We start from the raw sequence: 16,272 nt of genomic DNA, 5'->3' as shown, positions 1-16,272 counted from the left end.
GTTTGCACAACAAATGTTTTGGCGCTTTTGTTCATGTGGGAGAATATTCCAATAAAGGTGCATTACACACTACTTTTGAATTCATTATTGGGCTTTGCTTATACAATGCAGTTAATCGTGATTAATCGGAGAAATAGTGTGATTAACTTCGATTAACATTTTTAATCGTTGCCCAGCCCTAGTATACATATATATATATATATATATATATATATATATATATATATATATATATAAAACACACATACATACATATATACACATTTTATATATACATATACATATATACATACATATATATATATATATATATATACATAGTGAAGCTTTTGCCCTTAAGCATTCTTCTCCACATGTGTGGAGGAGTACCATCATGTTTTAAAACGGCCACAATCATTCCAGTGCCTAAAAAACCCACAATCTCCTCCCTCAATGATTATCGCCCCGTGGCACTCACCCCCATCACAGTGAAGTGCTTCGAGAGGATGGTAAAGGAATACATTGTCTCCAGACCCCCCCCCACATTCGACGCATACCAGTTTGCTTATCGCCCTAACCGCTCCACAGAGGACGCCATATCCTCTGCACTCCACCTGAGCTTAAAAGATCTAAAAGGAAAGGACACACACGTGCTAATGTTGTTTCTGGACTTCAGCTCGGCGTTCAAAACCATCATCCCGCAGCACTTGGTGAGCAAACTGGCCCCCCTTGGATTCAGTACTCCCCGATGCAACTGGCTGTTTGACTTCCTCACAGACAGACCCCAGTCTTCGAGAGTGGGCGACAACACCTCCAGTGCCATCTCCCTGAGCACCGGCTCCCCCCAAGGCTGCGTCCTGAGTCTGCTGCTGTTCACATTGATGGCCCATGACTGCTGCGCCAGGTCCACTACTAACCACATTGTGAAGTATGCGGACGACACAACAGAAGTGGGCCTCGTCTGTGACAACGACGACATGGGCTACAGGGAGGAGGTGAAACATCTGGTTGACTGGGGCAGAACCAACAACCCGGTCCTGAACGTCAACAATACCAAGGAGTTCATCGTCGACTTCAGGAAGCACCAGTCCAGCCATGCTCCACTCTTCATCAACGGCACAGCGGTGGAGATGGTACGCAGCACCAAGTTCCTGGGGATGCAGATAACTGACAATATGACCTGGTCCCTACAGACCGGGGCTCTTGTAAGAAGAGCTCAGCAGCGCATTCACTTTTTGTGTCGGATCAAAAAAGCACAGCTCCCTCCCCCCATTCTCACCACATTATACAGAGGCACTATAGAGAGCCTTGGTTTACGCTATTAGCTTTTTTTTTGAAGAAGCAGCAAAATTCAACAGAACACCGGATCATTGTGGCACATATGTATCGTCATGTAAAATATCTTTTAAATATCAATGTTATCAATTATTGAGCTCGTCTCAAATGTTCCACTTTACACTACATTTTTTGAAAATACTGTTGGTTTTTCCATAACATTTTTGAGAAAGAGAGCATAACAACATGAAACAATGTATAGTCCTGGTCAGAAGTTTACATACACTTTGTGAATGACATAAAGTCCTGGCTGTCTTGAGTTTCCAATAATTTCTACAACTGTTTTATTTTTTGTGATAGAGTAATTGGAAAACATACTTGTTTGTCACACAAAAAAATTGATGAAGTTTGGTTCTTTTATGAATTTATTATGGGTTTACTGAAAATGTGACTAAATCTGTTGGGTCAAAAGTATACATACAGCAGCATACATTTTCAATTTTGGTGATGTAGAAAAGTTACAATCAAATCAAACTAGCTTCATGGCATGGCCTCTCAACTTCATGTGAGCGATTTTGATTGACGACACATGTTGACTTCTCTGATCCCATTTAAATAGGGCTCATGTGATACAGTCATTAGACACGGTTACAAACGCGACAATGGGAAAGTCAAAGGAACTCAGCACAGATTTGAAAAAAACGAATCATTAGCTTGAACAAGGCAGGAAAGTCACTTGGAGCCATTTCAAAGCTGCTTAAGGTCCCAAGAGCAACTGTGCAGACAATTGTCTGTAAGTATAAAGTGCATGGCACAGTTTTGTCACTGCCACGATCAGGAAGAAACTGCAAGCTATCACCTGCTGCTGAGAGAAAGTTTGTCAGGATGATCAAGAGTCATCCAAGAACCACAAAAAAGCAGGTCAGCAATTAATTGGAACCTGCTGGAACACAGGTGTCAGTGTCCACAGTCAAGCGTGTATTGCATCACCATGGACTGAGAGGGTAGTGTGTAGGAAGGAATGTCTTGCTCCTGAAGCGACACCTTAAGGCTCGTCTAAAGTTTGCTGCTGACCACATGGACAAAGATAGGACCTGGAGGAAAGTTCTGTGGTCAGATGAAACAAAAATTAAGCTGTTTGGCCACAACACCCAGCAATATGTTTGGAGGAGAAAAGGTGAGGCCTTTATTCCTAGGAACACCATTCTTACCGTCAAGCATGGTGGTGGTAGTATTATGCTTAGGGCCTGTTTTGCTGCCAAGGGAACTGGTGCTTTACAGACAGTAAATGGAACAATGACAATTATTCAGGACAACCTGAAATCATCAGCCCGGAGGTTGGGTCTTGGGCGCATTTGGGTGTTCCAACAGGACAATGACCCCAAACACACGTCAAAAGTGGTAAAGGAATGGTTAAATCGGGCTGGAATTAAGGTATTATAATGGCCTTCCTGAAGTCCTGACTTCATACAGTCATTAGACACGGTTACAAACGCGACAATGGGAAAGTCAAAGGAACTCAGCACAGATTTGAAAAAAACGAATCATTAGCTTGAACAAGGCAGGAAAGTCACTTGGAGCCATTTCAAAGCTGCTTAAGGTCCCAAGAGCAACTGTGCAGACAATTGTCTGTAAGTATAAAGTGCATGGCACAGTTTTGTCACTGCCACGATCAGGAAGAAACTGCAAGCTATCACCTGCTGCTGAGAGAAAGTTTGTCAGGATGATCAAGAGTCATCCAAGAACCACAAAAAAGCAGGTCAGCAATTAATTGGAACCTGCTGGAACACAGGTGTCAGTGTCCACAGTCAAGCGTGTATTGCATCACCATGGACTGAGAGGGTAGTGTGTAGGAAGGAATGTCTTGCTCCTGAAGCGACACCTTAAGGCTCGTCTAAAGTTTGCTGCTGACCACATGGACAAAGATAGGACCTGGAGGAAAGTTCTGTGGTCAGATGAAACAAAAATTAAGCTGTTTGGCCACAACACCCAGCAATATGTTTGGAGGAGAAAAGGTGAGGCCTTTATTCCTAGGAACACCATTCTTACCGTCAAGCATGGTGGTGGTAGTATTATGCTTAGGGCCTGTTTTGCTGCCAAGGGAACTGGTGCTTTACAGACAGTAAATGGAACAATGACAATTATTCAGGACAACCTGAAATCATCAGCCCGGAGGTTGGGTCTTGGGCGCATTTGGGTGTTCCAACAGGACAATGACCCCAAACACACGTCAAAAGTGGTAAAGGAATGGTTAAATCGGGCTGGAATTAAGGTATTATAATGGCCTTCCTGAAGTCCTGACTTAAACGTGTGGAAAATGCTGAAAAAAAGTCCATGTCAAAAAAACAACACATTTAGCTGAACTGATCATTTTTGTCAAGAGTAGTGGTCAAAAATTCAACCAGAAGCTTGCCGTAAGTTTGTGGAAGGCTACCAAAAGTGCCTTATTGCAGTGAAACTTGCCAAGGGACATGAAACCAAATATTAACATTGCTGTATGTATACTTTTGACCCAGCAGATTTGGTCACATTTTCAGTAGACCCATAATAAATTCATAAAAGAACCAAACTTCCTGCATGCTTTTTGTGACCAACAAGTATGTGCTCCAATCACTCTATCACAAAAAATTAGAGTTGTACAAATTATTGGAAACTCAAGACAGCCATGACATTATGTCCTTCACAAGTGTATGTAAACTTTTGACCACAACTGTGTATATATCAGATGTTCAGTTAGATAAGGTTTGAAAGTTTGAAAAAAGAAGTCACATTTATGAGTCGACCTTTTTATGACCTATGTCTTAGAAATGTAAGATAATGGCCTTTTCTTTCTGCAGCTGAGCATCCAGGCGCGTTCCGAGCTGATTCGCCGAGCTACTAAAGCCCTGCACCAGCTGGGCGAGAAAAGCAAGAAGCGAGGGGGAGTTGCGGCCGACAATCAGGATGGAGCGGACCCGACGGCGATGACTTTTGACGAGGCCTTGGCACACCTGCAGCAATCACAAGCCCACCTGTACACGCTGAGTCATCCATTCATCGTGTCGCTCAAAGACAGCCAGCAGGTAGACGCCATGTGCGCGACACTTACACTCATTCATGCGGTAAAAGACATGTCTCAGAATTTCTGCTCGATCAAAAACAAATATTGTGCCCCCTTTAGTGTTTTGTTAGTTTAAAACTGGTCAGATCGAGTATGTTTACATTATGTATCCGTCTTATTAGCCCAAGCCGCACTCATTTACACTCCTGTCACCTAACACTTGTAATGTGTGTGTATTTGCCTGTACATTACATTAGTGTATGATTTGACTAGGCCAGTGTTGTAACATGACTGAAAACTGGTCATTTTGGCCTCCCACAAAGCTAGTTAAGACCATTTAACCGTTGTTTTTAGAATGTCACAAACGATCAATGGGAGATTATAAATAAATAATAAAGGCAGTGTTACAAATTAGTATCGTATGATGAATTAATTTGAGTGAAAAACCAAACATGTATTTAATGATTAACTCCCCCAGCTCAAGGATCAAAAATAGTCTGGTATGTCATCCTCCATAAACGGGGTCTTTACTTCTGAATTTGTTTCATTTTGCCAATTAAGTCATTAAAGTTAATGTACCACTGATAATCAATCACACACACACTAGGTGTGGTATATTTACCCTCTGCATTTGACCCATCCCCTTGTCACACTCTCTGGGAGGTGAGCGGAGCAGTGAGCAGCAGGGGTGGACGCTCTCAGGAATCATTTTGGTGATTTAACTCCCAATTCCAACCTTTGATGCCTGAGTGCCAAGCAGGGAGGTAATGGATCCCATTTTTATAGACTTTGGTATGAACAAAGCCCCAAAATCAAAGTTGGTAGGGTACAGTCCTGTTGTCTTATGTCACCCTCCTTGAACCAAGAAGTAGCCTGATAGATAACAAACAGATATATAAAAACAAAAATGTGTTTTTATCATTTTTTTCACTTTTGTTGGATTAATTACTGTCTTCTGGGACCGAAATTGTCTGGCAAACACACAAAGATGTGTTGACCATCTTGACAATGTTTTTACTTTTATTAGAGGAGTTAATTTATTCTTTTTACCATTTGAGTCACACGATGGAACCATTGGTTGTACTCCAGAATCAAAACTGGTTCATTACGTCCTTGTTAGATAAGGAAGTAGCCTGCTGGCTAGCAAACAGGCCATTGAAATATTGTCTTTTTGATCTTGCGTTCCAGGAGCAGCTGCGGGGTTACAGTCGACTTTACGATATGTCTCGATCGGAAAGGTCAAAGGTGCACAAGCTGGCGGTCGCCATGGCCACTGACGGGCAGCCTCTGGAGAGTATCGCAGAGCTCCTGAAGGTCGCCGTGGGTTGCCTCGACCTGTCTGTCAAAAGCGTGCTGCAGGATGCTGTCGCCAGAGTAGTCGCCGAACTAAGGTATTGACTGTACATTTTTCGTCCTTAGTCTAACACTAGCAGCTAAATGTAGCCTGATTCCGAAACACATGCTTTTTGTCACTGCCTTTGAGGATGTAACAGTAACCGCTTATTAATCAGACAAGGCATGGACCACTGACATGTCAGCAAAAATCAGCTAATGATAGGATGGCGGTTTGGACAAAATGGCTGTCAAACACCTCCCGCTGAGACAGGAAAATCCTGTTGTCAGACGCCGTCCTATTATTTGCTTTCTTACTTTCTATATATGAGCTTCACATTTGCACTTGACGCCCCCTCACTACCTTGCACAACCATTAAACACACACCAGTGGAAAATGTCCTCTTCATGTAAACACAGAAAGGAAATGTTTAGAATTCAACTGCTCCTATGTTTGAATGTGTATATTGCGTTTTGAAGAGTGCTTTATTTAATTAGGTTCAATTATTAGCTAATTAAAGGCTAATGATAGAAGCTCAAAACAAATGTGGTCGAAATAAACAAAACGGGAATAAATGTTTTGAAATTTGAAATATATTATTATTAAGTGGTAGAATTTTACATAAATGTTAACATAAATAAGAAAAATAAGGGCTGCAATGTGGCCTAGCACAGTGGTCACCAACCTTTTCCCTGGTCTTAGCAAGGTCTACCCCTGTACAGACTGTGATTTTATATGCACTAAATATACTGTATGTTTGTGTTGTTGTTGTGTGTGAGTGTGTGTGTGTGTGTGTGTGTGTTCGTGTGTGCGCACGTGTGTGTGTGTGTGTGTGTGTGTTTGTATGTATACTAAACAAAAATATAAATGTAACACTTGTGTTTTTGCTCCCAATTTTTACGAGTTAAACTCAAAGATCTAAAACTTTCACTATGTACACAAAAGACCTATTCCTCTCAAATAGTGTTCACAAGTCTGTCTAAATCTGTGTTAGTGAGCACTTCTCCTTTGCAAGACAATCCATCCCACCTCACAGGTGTGGCATATCAAGATGCTGATTATTAGGCTGCTTTTAGGCTGCTCACAATAAAAGGCCACACTGAAATGTGCAGTTTTGCTTTATTTGGGATCTGGGGGGTCAGAACAGCAGTCGGTATCTGGTGTGACCAACATTTTCTTTACTCAGTGCAACACATTTCTTTGGCATTAAGTTGATCAGGTTGATTGTGGCCTGTGGAATGTTGGTCCACTCCTCTGGGTGTGCCAAGTTGCTGGATATTGGCAGGAATTGGAACATGTTGTGGTACAAGCTGATCCACAGCATCCCATAATGCTCAATGGGTGAAATATGTGGTGAGTATGCTGGCTATGCAAGAACTGGGATGTTTTCAGCTTCCGGGAATTGTGTACAGATCCTTACAATATGGGGCCATGCATTGTAATGCTGCAACATGAGGTGATGGTCTCATGTGAATGGCACTACAATAGGTCTCAGGATCCCATCACGGTATTTCTGCGCGTTCAAAGTGCCACCAATAAAACGCACTCGCATTTGTTGTCCTAAACGTAAGCCTGTCCATACCATAACCCCACCCTCACCATGAGCCACACATTTCACAACGTTGACATCAGCAAATCGCTCTCCCACACGATGCCACACACACTCTGCCATCTGCCCTGAACAGTGAAAACCGGGGTTAATCATGCCGGAAGCCATCAAAGGAGAGCATTTGCCACTCAAGTCATTTACGATAGCGACCTGCAGTCAGGTCAAGACCCGATGAGGATGACGATGAGCTTCCCTGAGAAGATTTTTCACAGTTTGTGCAGACATTTTTTGGTTAGGCAAACCAATTGTTGCAGCTGCTGTCTGGGTGGCTAGTCTTAGACGATCATGGATGTGCACCTGCTGGATGCGGAGGTTTTGGGCTGGTGTGGTTACATGTGAGGCCGGAGGGATGTAGTGCCAAATTCTCTGAAACTCCCTAGTAGACGACTTATGGTAGAGAAATGAACATTCAAATCACGTTCTGAACAGTTTTGGTAGACATTTTTGCAGTCGGCATGCCAACAGCAAGCTCCCTCAAAACTTGCGACATCTGTGGCATTGTCCTGTGTGATAAAACGTCACATTTCAGAGTGGCCTTTTATTGTGAGTAGCCTAAGACACACTTGTGCAATAATCATGCTGTTTAATCAGTATTTTGATATGACACACTTGTGAGGTGGGATGGATTATCTTCACAAAGACAGATTTGTGAGGAATAGGTATTTTGTGTCTATAGTAAAAGTTTTAGATCTTTGAGTTCAACTAATAAAAAATGGGTGCAAAAACAAGTCTTGTTCATATTCTTGTTCAGTGAATATATGTATGTATATATATATATATATATATATATATATATATATATATATATATATACATATATACATTTATATATATATGTATATATAAATATATATATGTATATATATATGTGTGTATATATATATATATATATATATTTATGTATATATATGTGTGTATATGTATATATACATATATATATACACACACACAAATATATGTATATATATCATGTATTTCATGACAACAGGAACACCATGGTAATTGTAGTTAGTACAACATACGGTAATAGCAAGACAAAAAAAACTATGTGCCGTACTGTTGTTGTTGTCAAACGTAGTCATAGAATAATAATTCTATACTAACAAATGACATTATTTAGAAATATATGTACTGTAGTGTTCATTGTGTGAGGCAATGCAAATACAGTCAGCGTGCTGCAAATAAAAAATAATGTGACTCTATATTTGGTTACCATTACACGGTTATTGCCGACGAATAAGTGTCACTATGTGACTACATTACCCATCCATCCATTTCCTACCTCTTATTCCCTTTGGGGTCGCGGGGGGCTACAATCGAGCAGAAGGCGGTGTACACCCTGGACAAGTCGCCACCTCATCGCAGGGCCAACACAGATAGACAGACAACACCCACACTCACATTCACACACTAGGGCCAATTTAGTATTGCCAATCAACCTATCCCCAGGTGCATGTCTTTGGAGGTGGGAGGAAGCCGGAGTACCCGGAGGGAACCCACGCGGTCACGGGGAGGACATGCAAACTCCACATAGAAAGAACCCAAACCCGGGATTGAACCCAGGACTACTCAGGACCTTCGTATTGTGAGGCAGACGCACTAACCCCTCTGCCACCGTGAAGCCCGACTACATTACCCTGCCGTAGAAAATTGTATTTGTCAGTGAGAAACATACATGTATTAACAGTATGTATTATGTCTTGTTGGGCATTAACTTGAAAAAACTTTTTTGGGGAACTGTTGTCAACGCAACGCGTTAGGATGGACGTTCCAGTGTGCCCATTAGAAACGAGGCAGCCAGCCAGGCCCGTAAGATAACTCTCCATGGCAACGCTGCTGTCACTTTCACTCATTGAGAAATGTTTCTCTGCTTGCATCAAGCCCGGTCGATGTCCCTCTCCTGGGAGCCATGTACCCCACCGTAAAGTGGCATTCATATAAAACTTGTGGGCTGCACTAACATTAAACTTTTATATTACGGTGGGGGCCACAAAATATCGCCTTGGCCCAGAAATTTGTGACCCCTGGCGTGTGTGTGTGTGTGTGTGTGTGTGTGTGTGTGTGTGTGTGTGTGTGTGTGTGTGTGTGTGTGTGTGTGTGTGTGCGTGTGTGCGTGTGTGTGTGTGCGTGCCGTGCGTGCATGCGTGTTCTCCATGGACCGGGACCGCCACCTTGCCATGGTGGAGAGCCTTGTGTGTTCCAATGAACCTAAGAGCGATGCCCTCGGGAGCTTCTGCTCCTGGTAGGTTTAACCATGGCGGTAAGGTCGAGGGGGAGGTTTCAGACAAAGTGTGGTCCTAAGACCTCGACGGTGGACTGCATGTCACAACGGCACTGAAGGCGGATGAAGGCTGCAACAGAGGGTGGTCTCCAGTCGTCATGGATCCATGCCACTGGATCAAGGCCCCTCTCTGCCAAGGACCGTGTGGTGGCTGCAGGCGCATCAGTCTCCCCACGTTAAAAGACGTCACGCGCAGGTGTCCTCCCGAATGAGAACCCACCCATTTTACATCTCAGATACTTCAAAGTCCTTTGGCGACCGGGAAGTGGTAACGGAGGCAGGACAATGAAGTCTGGCAGTCCCTAGCCACAACCTGGCACACAGGCGGTGGGTGTTAGATTCAGTCGTTAAGCTCATGGACTGAGGCAGAAGAGCTTCTCGGCAGCTGCACCCATGACTGAGCAGCCCTATTCAGGATCCACTCTGCTCACCCCGGTAGGGGAGGGGTTAGAAAAGGTACCCTAAAAATAGCCTGCCTTTCAACATCCTGTCTGGAATACCGCATCCAGAAGGATCACCACCACGCGGTCAGAAACAAAGAAAACACAAACTACACATTGGAGCCTGGAATGTGCAAACCCTCACGGACAACCAAGCCAGAGATCGACCGGAAAGGCGAACTGCCATCATCTTCAGAGAGCTAAGGAAGTTCAAGATCGACATTGCAGCACTCTCTGACTGGAGGAGGCTGGCTTGCCCACCATCACTGCCCCGATTGCCCAAAACCAACTCAGATGGACTGGCCATGTAGTCCGCATGCCTGACTCTCGCCTCCCTAAACAAGTCCTTTATTCCCAGCTTCTTGAAGTGAAAAGGCCCGCTGGAGGTCAAAAGAAGAGATTTAAGGATAACATCAAGGCAAACCTGACAAAGTGTCGCATAGACCTTAAGTCTTGGGAAGTCAAGGCAACAGACAGGACGATGTGGAGAAACCTTGTCCGTGAGGGTGCCGCGCAATATGACGACCTTCGCCATGCTGCACAAGACAAGCGCAGACTAAGAAAGGAGAGAGCATCCACCAAACAGGCCCAACCCAAACCCACCACCACTACATTCCCTTGTCCACATTGCCCCAGAATAATCGGGTCCAGAATCGGCCTCCACGCCCACCTGAAGACCCACAAGGACCAGGAAGGAGGACAGTCATACTCTACCACGAGTGACCGCCGATGATGATGATGTGCGTGCGTGTATGCCTGTGTGCGTGCGTGCGTGTATCTGTGTGCGTGTGTATGTATACATATGTATATATATATATATATATATATATATATATATATGTATGTACATATACATATGTGTGTATGTGTATATATATGTGTGTATGTATATATATATATACAGTATGTATGTATGTCTATGTATGTATATATATGTATGTATATTTATATATATATGTATATATACTGTATGTGTATGTATATACATGTATATATGTATGTATGTATACAAATGTATGTGTGTGTGTGCGTGTTTGTGCATGTGTGTATGTATATATATATATATATATCCATCCATCCATCCATCATCTTCCGCTTATCCGAGGTCGGGTCGCGGGGGCAGCAGCCTAAGCAGGGAAGCCCAGACTTCCCTATCTCCAGCCACTTCGTCTAGCTCTTCCCGGGGGATCCCGAGGCTTTCCCAGGCCAGCCGGGAGACATAGTCTTTCCAACGTGTCCTGGGTCTTCCCCGTGGCCTCCTACCAGCTGGACGTGCCCTAAACACATCCCTAGGGAGGCGTTCGGGTGGCATCCTGACCAGATGCCCGAACCACCTCATCTGGCTCCTCTCGATGTGGAGGAGCAGCGGCTTTACGTTGAGCTCCTCCCGGATGGCAGAGCTTCTCACCCTATCTCTAAGGGAGAGCCCCGCCACCCGGCGGAGGAAACTCATTTCGGCCGCTTGTACCCGTGATCTTATCCTTTCGGTCATGACCCAAAGCTCATGACCATAGGTGAGGATGGGAACGTAGATCGACCGGTAAATTGAGAGCTTTGCCTTCCGGCTCAGCTCCTTCTTCACCACAACGGATCGATACAACGTCCGCATTACTGAAGACGCCGCACCGATCCGCCTGTCGATCTCACGATCCACTCTTCCCCCACTCGTGAACAAGACTCCTAGGTACTTGAACTCCTCCACTTGGGGCAGGGTCTCCTCCCCAACCCGGAGATGGCACTCCACCCTTTTCCGGGCGAGAACCATGGACTCGGACTTGGAGGTGCTGATTCTCATTCCGGTCGCTTCACACTCGGCTGCGAACCGATCCAGTGAGAGCTGAAGATCCCGGCCAGATGAAGCCATCAGGACTACATCATCTGCAAAAAGCAGAGACCTATATATATATATATATATATATATATATATATGTATGTATGTATATACAGTCAAGAAAATAAGTATTTGAACACCCTGCTATTTTTGCAAGTTCTCCCACTTAGAAATCATGGAGGCGTCTGAAATGTTGACGGTAGGTGCATGTCCACTGTATGAGAGATAACCTGAAAAGAAAAATCCAGAAATCACAATCTATAATTTTTTTAACAATTTATTTGTGTGATAAAGCTGAAAATAAGTATTTGAACAACAACCTTAATATTTGGTAGAGTAGCCTTTGTTTGCAATTACAGAGGTCAAACGTTTCCTGTAGTTCTTCACAAGGTTTGCACAGACTGCAGAAGGGATTTTGGCCCACTCCTCCACACAGATCTTCTCTAGATCAGTGAGGTTTCTGGGCTGTCGCTGAGTAACACAGACTTTCAGCTCCCTCCAAAGATTTTCTATTGGATTTAGGTCTGAAGACTGGCTACGCCACTCCGGAACCTTGATATGGTTCTTACGAAGCCACTTCTTGGTTTTCCTGGCTGTGTGCTTTGGGTCATTGTCATGTTGGAAGGTCCAGCCATGACTCATCTTCAATGATCTGACTGAGGGAAGGAAGTTTTTGGCCAAAATCTCACAATACATTGCTGCAGTCATCCTCTCCTTAATACAGTACAGTCATGTCCCATGAGCAGAAAAACACCCCCAAAGCATGATGCTACCACCTCCATGCTTCACAGTAGGGATGGTGTTCTTGGGATGGTACGCATCATTCTTCTTCCTCCAAACACGCATAGTGGAATTATGACCAAAATGGCCAATTTAGTCCTGGGCTGATTCCTCACCTTTCTTTGCATCATTGAGACCCCACGAGGTGATATCTTGCATGGGGCTCCACTCCGATTGAGATTAACCGTCAGGTTTGGCTTCTTCCATTTTCTAATGATTGCTCCAACAGTGGACCTTATTTCACCAAGCTGTTTGGCAATTTCTCCAGAGCCCTTTCCATCCTTGTGGAGTTGTACAATTTTGTCTCTGGTGTCTTTGGAAAGCTTTTTGCTCTTAGCCATGCTGAATGTTTGGGTCTTACTGATTGTATGGGGTGGACAGGTGTCTTTATGCAGCTAACGACCTCACACAGTTGCATCTGATTCAGGATAATACAGTGGAGTGGAGGAAGACTTTTAAAGGCGGACTAACAGGTCTTTGAGGGTCAGAATTCTAGCTGATGGACAGGTGTTCAAATACTTTTTTTCAGCTGTATCACACAAATAAATTGTTAAAAAATCAAAGATTGTGATTTCTGGATTTTTCTTTTTAAGTTATCTCTCATACAGTGGACAAGCACCTACCGTGGAAATTTCAGACCCCTCCATGATTTCCAAGTGGGAGAACTTGCAAAATAGCAGGGCGTTCAAAAACGTATTTTCTTGACTGTATATGTATGTATATATGTATATGTATGTCTTATTATGGCAGTCCGATCCCTGTACGATCAATGTCAAAGCGTGGTCCGCATTGCTGGCAGTAAGTCGGACACGTTTCCAGTGAGGGTTGGACTCCGCCAAGGTTGCCCTTTGTCACCGATTCTGTTCATAACTTTTATGGACAGAATTTCTAGGCGCAGTCAAGGCATTGAGGGGTTCCGGTTTGGTGGCCGCGGGATTAGGTCTCTGCTTTTTGCAGACGATGTGGTCCTGTTGGCTTCATCTGGCCGGGATCTTCAGCTCTCACTGGATCGGTTCGCAGCCGAGTGTGAAGCGGCCGGAATGAGAATCAGCACCTCCAAATCCGAGTCCATGGTTCTCTCCCGGAAAAGTGTGGAGTGCCATCTCCAGGTTGGGGAGGAGACCCTGCCCCAAGTGGAGGAGTTCAAGTACCTAGGAGTCTTGTTCACGAGTGGGGGAAGAGTGGATCGTGAGATCGACAGGCGGATCGGTGCGGCGTCTTCAGTAATGCGGACGTTGTACCGATCTGTTGTGGTGAAGAAGGAGCTGAGCCGGAAAGCAAAGCTCTCAATTTACCGGTCGATCTACGTTCCCATCCTCACCTATGGTCATGAGCTTTGGGTCATGACCGAAAGGATAAGATCACGGGAACAAGCGGCCGAAATGAGTTTCCTCCGCCGTGTGGCGGGGCTCTCCCTTAGAGATAGGGTGAGAAGCTCTGTCATCCGGGAGGAACTCAAAGTAAAGCCGCTGCTCCTCCACATCGAGAGGAGCCAGATGAGGTGGTTCGGGCATCTGGTTAGGATGCCACCCGAACGCCTCCCGAGGGAGGTGTTTAGGGCACGTCCAACCGGTAGGAGGCCACGGGGAAGACCCAGGACACGTTGGGAAGACTCTGTCTCCCGGCTGGCCTGGGAACGCCTCGGGATCCCCCAGGAAGAGCTAGACGAAGTGGCTGGGGAGAGGGAAGTCTGGGCTTCCCTGCTTAGGCTGCTGCCCCCGCGACCCGACCTCGGATAAGCGGAAGAAGATGGATGGATGGATGGATGGATGTCTGTATATGTATGTATATATGTATATGTATGTCGGTATATGTATGTATATATGTATATGTCTGTATGTATATATATGTCTGTATGTATATATATATATATATATATATATATATATATATATATACATATATATATATATACATATATATATATATATATATATATATATATATATATATATATATATATATATATATATATATATATATACATATATATATATATATATATATATATATATATATATATATATATATATATATATATATTTGGGGTGTAACGATACGTGTATTTGTATTGAACTGTTTCGGTAAGGGGGTTTCGGTTCGGTTCCGAAGTGTACCGAACGAGTTTCCACACGGACATATTAAGTAGCGTACCGCACGTTGTGTAAACAATGCACACCGAGGCACAACACACGGCATGCTAGTAGCGACCGGGCTACGATAGACTGACCATACCTCCTCCTTTCACCGGATATGTCCTCTTTTGCGGGGCTGTCCGGGTGGAGCTTCTTAAATGCCTCAAATGTCCCGCATTTTAAGTTAGGGTTGCGTGTATTTTCAATGTATGTCCAGGGTTAAGAAGGGGTTAAAAACAAAACAAATTGTGTGCGCAGCAACATTCGTGAGGGAGGGGCAGAGACAGAGAGAGCGAGAGAGTTATGATAAATGCGCATGCGTCGCCAGGCTCTGCTTTTTAACCATAGATTTATCAGATTTATTTTGTTATTATCTATAGCAGGGGTGTCAAAAGCCTTTTGTGGCCCACAGCTAGTGCTTTAAAGGCTCACCGCAAATTCTAAAAATATTATTAAAATAAACAAAAACATAAACAAAAGTGAAATAATAAAGCTTAAAGGCTAAATTTAATTTAGAAAAAGTTGCAACGTTGACTAATAAAACAAAGCTGTTTTTCTTTCTTTCAAACTGTCATTGCTTAAAACCAAATATTGAATCAAAATCAATTTTCATATGAAATTTTGACCCATCCAAGGTTCCGATTACTTCACATTAAATATTCCACTAAGAAAATGATTTTTGGTGGAAGATTTTGCAAATTTGGTATATTAATAAACAAAAATTGTATATTTTGTTGTTTTCTTACTGTACTGAAAATGAATCGAACCGTGACCTCTGAACCAAGGTACGTACCGAAACAAACTTTTTGTGTTCCGTTACGCCCCTAATATATATATATATATATGTATATATATATATATATATATATATATATATATATATATATATATATATATATATATATATATATACTGTATATAGGGGTCTCATATATATATTAATATATATATATGAGACCCCTGGTTTATACATTGCACAAAGCAAAAAAAAACCTCTGTATGCAGTGTTATTTTGTTGTTTTGTGGTTCCCATTGTTTTCTTTATTTTGTGAAACGGGTCAAAATGATTCTTTGAGTGGTAAAGGTTGCCGACCCTTGTTGTAGATGATGCTACGTATGGAAAAAAAAATAATAACATAATGTTAATGCAGCAGTCGAGGACAATTTGCAAACTACATAATAACATCCTGTAATTTGATGTTGATATATTATTATCTTGATAGATTGAAAAAAAACACCAATTGGTGGACTGATGAACATTATCACATCATTTATACAGAATGTATAAATAACCACTAGAGATGGCCGATAATGGCTTTTTTGCCGATATTCAATATTCCGATAATGTCCAACTCTTAATTACCGATTCCGACATCAACCGATACCGATATATACAGTTGTGTAATCAACACATTATTATGCCTAATTTTGTTGTGAAATCTGAAGCTGTCTTTGTTTTTAACTTATCGTGCCGTGATTTTACCATTCCGGCCCACTTGGGAGTATATTTTTCTCTACGTGGCCCCCCATCTAAAATGAGTTAGACACCCCTGTTTTAAGTGATCGTTA

The 16,272-nt window shown here is 43.1% G+C and overlaps 1 protein-coding gene across 1 annotated transcript in view; it reads left to right on the top strand.

Annotated features, from left to right (window-relative positions):
- nbas (NBAS subunit of NRZ tethering complex) overlaps positions 1–16,272 on the top strand; it is a 383,924-nt gene that overhangs the window by 301,342 nt on the left and 66,310 nt on the right. The window contains exons 46-47 of the mRNA XM_061900721.1: positions 4,092–4,316; positions 5,483–5,685. Of these exons, the coding sequence (XP_061756705.1) occupies positions 4,092–4,316; positions 5,483–5,685 (428 nt within the window). The remainder of the gene's footprint in view (positions 1–4,091; positions 4,317–5,482; positions 5,686–16,272) is intronic.

This window comes from Nerophis ophidion, linkage group LG05 (genome assembly GCF_033978795.1).
Source record: "Nerophis ophidion isolate RoL-2023_Sa linkage group LG05, RoL_Noph_v1.0, whole genome shotgun sequence".
Classification (NCBI taxonomy): Eukaryota; Metazoa; Chordata; class Actinopteri; order Syngnathiformes; family Syngnathidae; genus Nerophis; species Nerophis ophidion.
The sequence above is the reverse complement of the archived record's forward strand: the minus strand, read 5'-3'. Positions and strand labels throughout refer to the sequence as shown.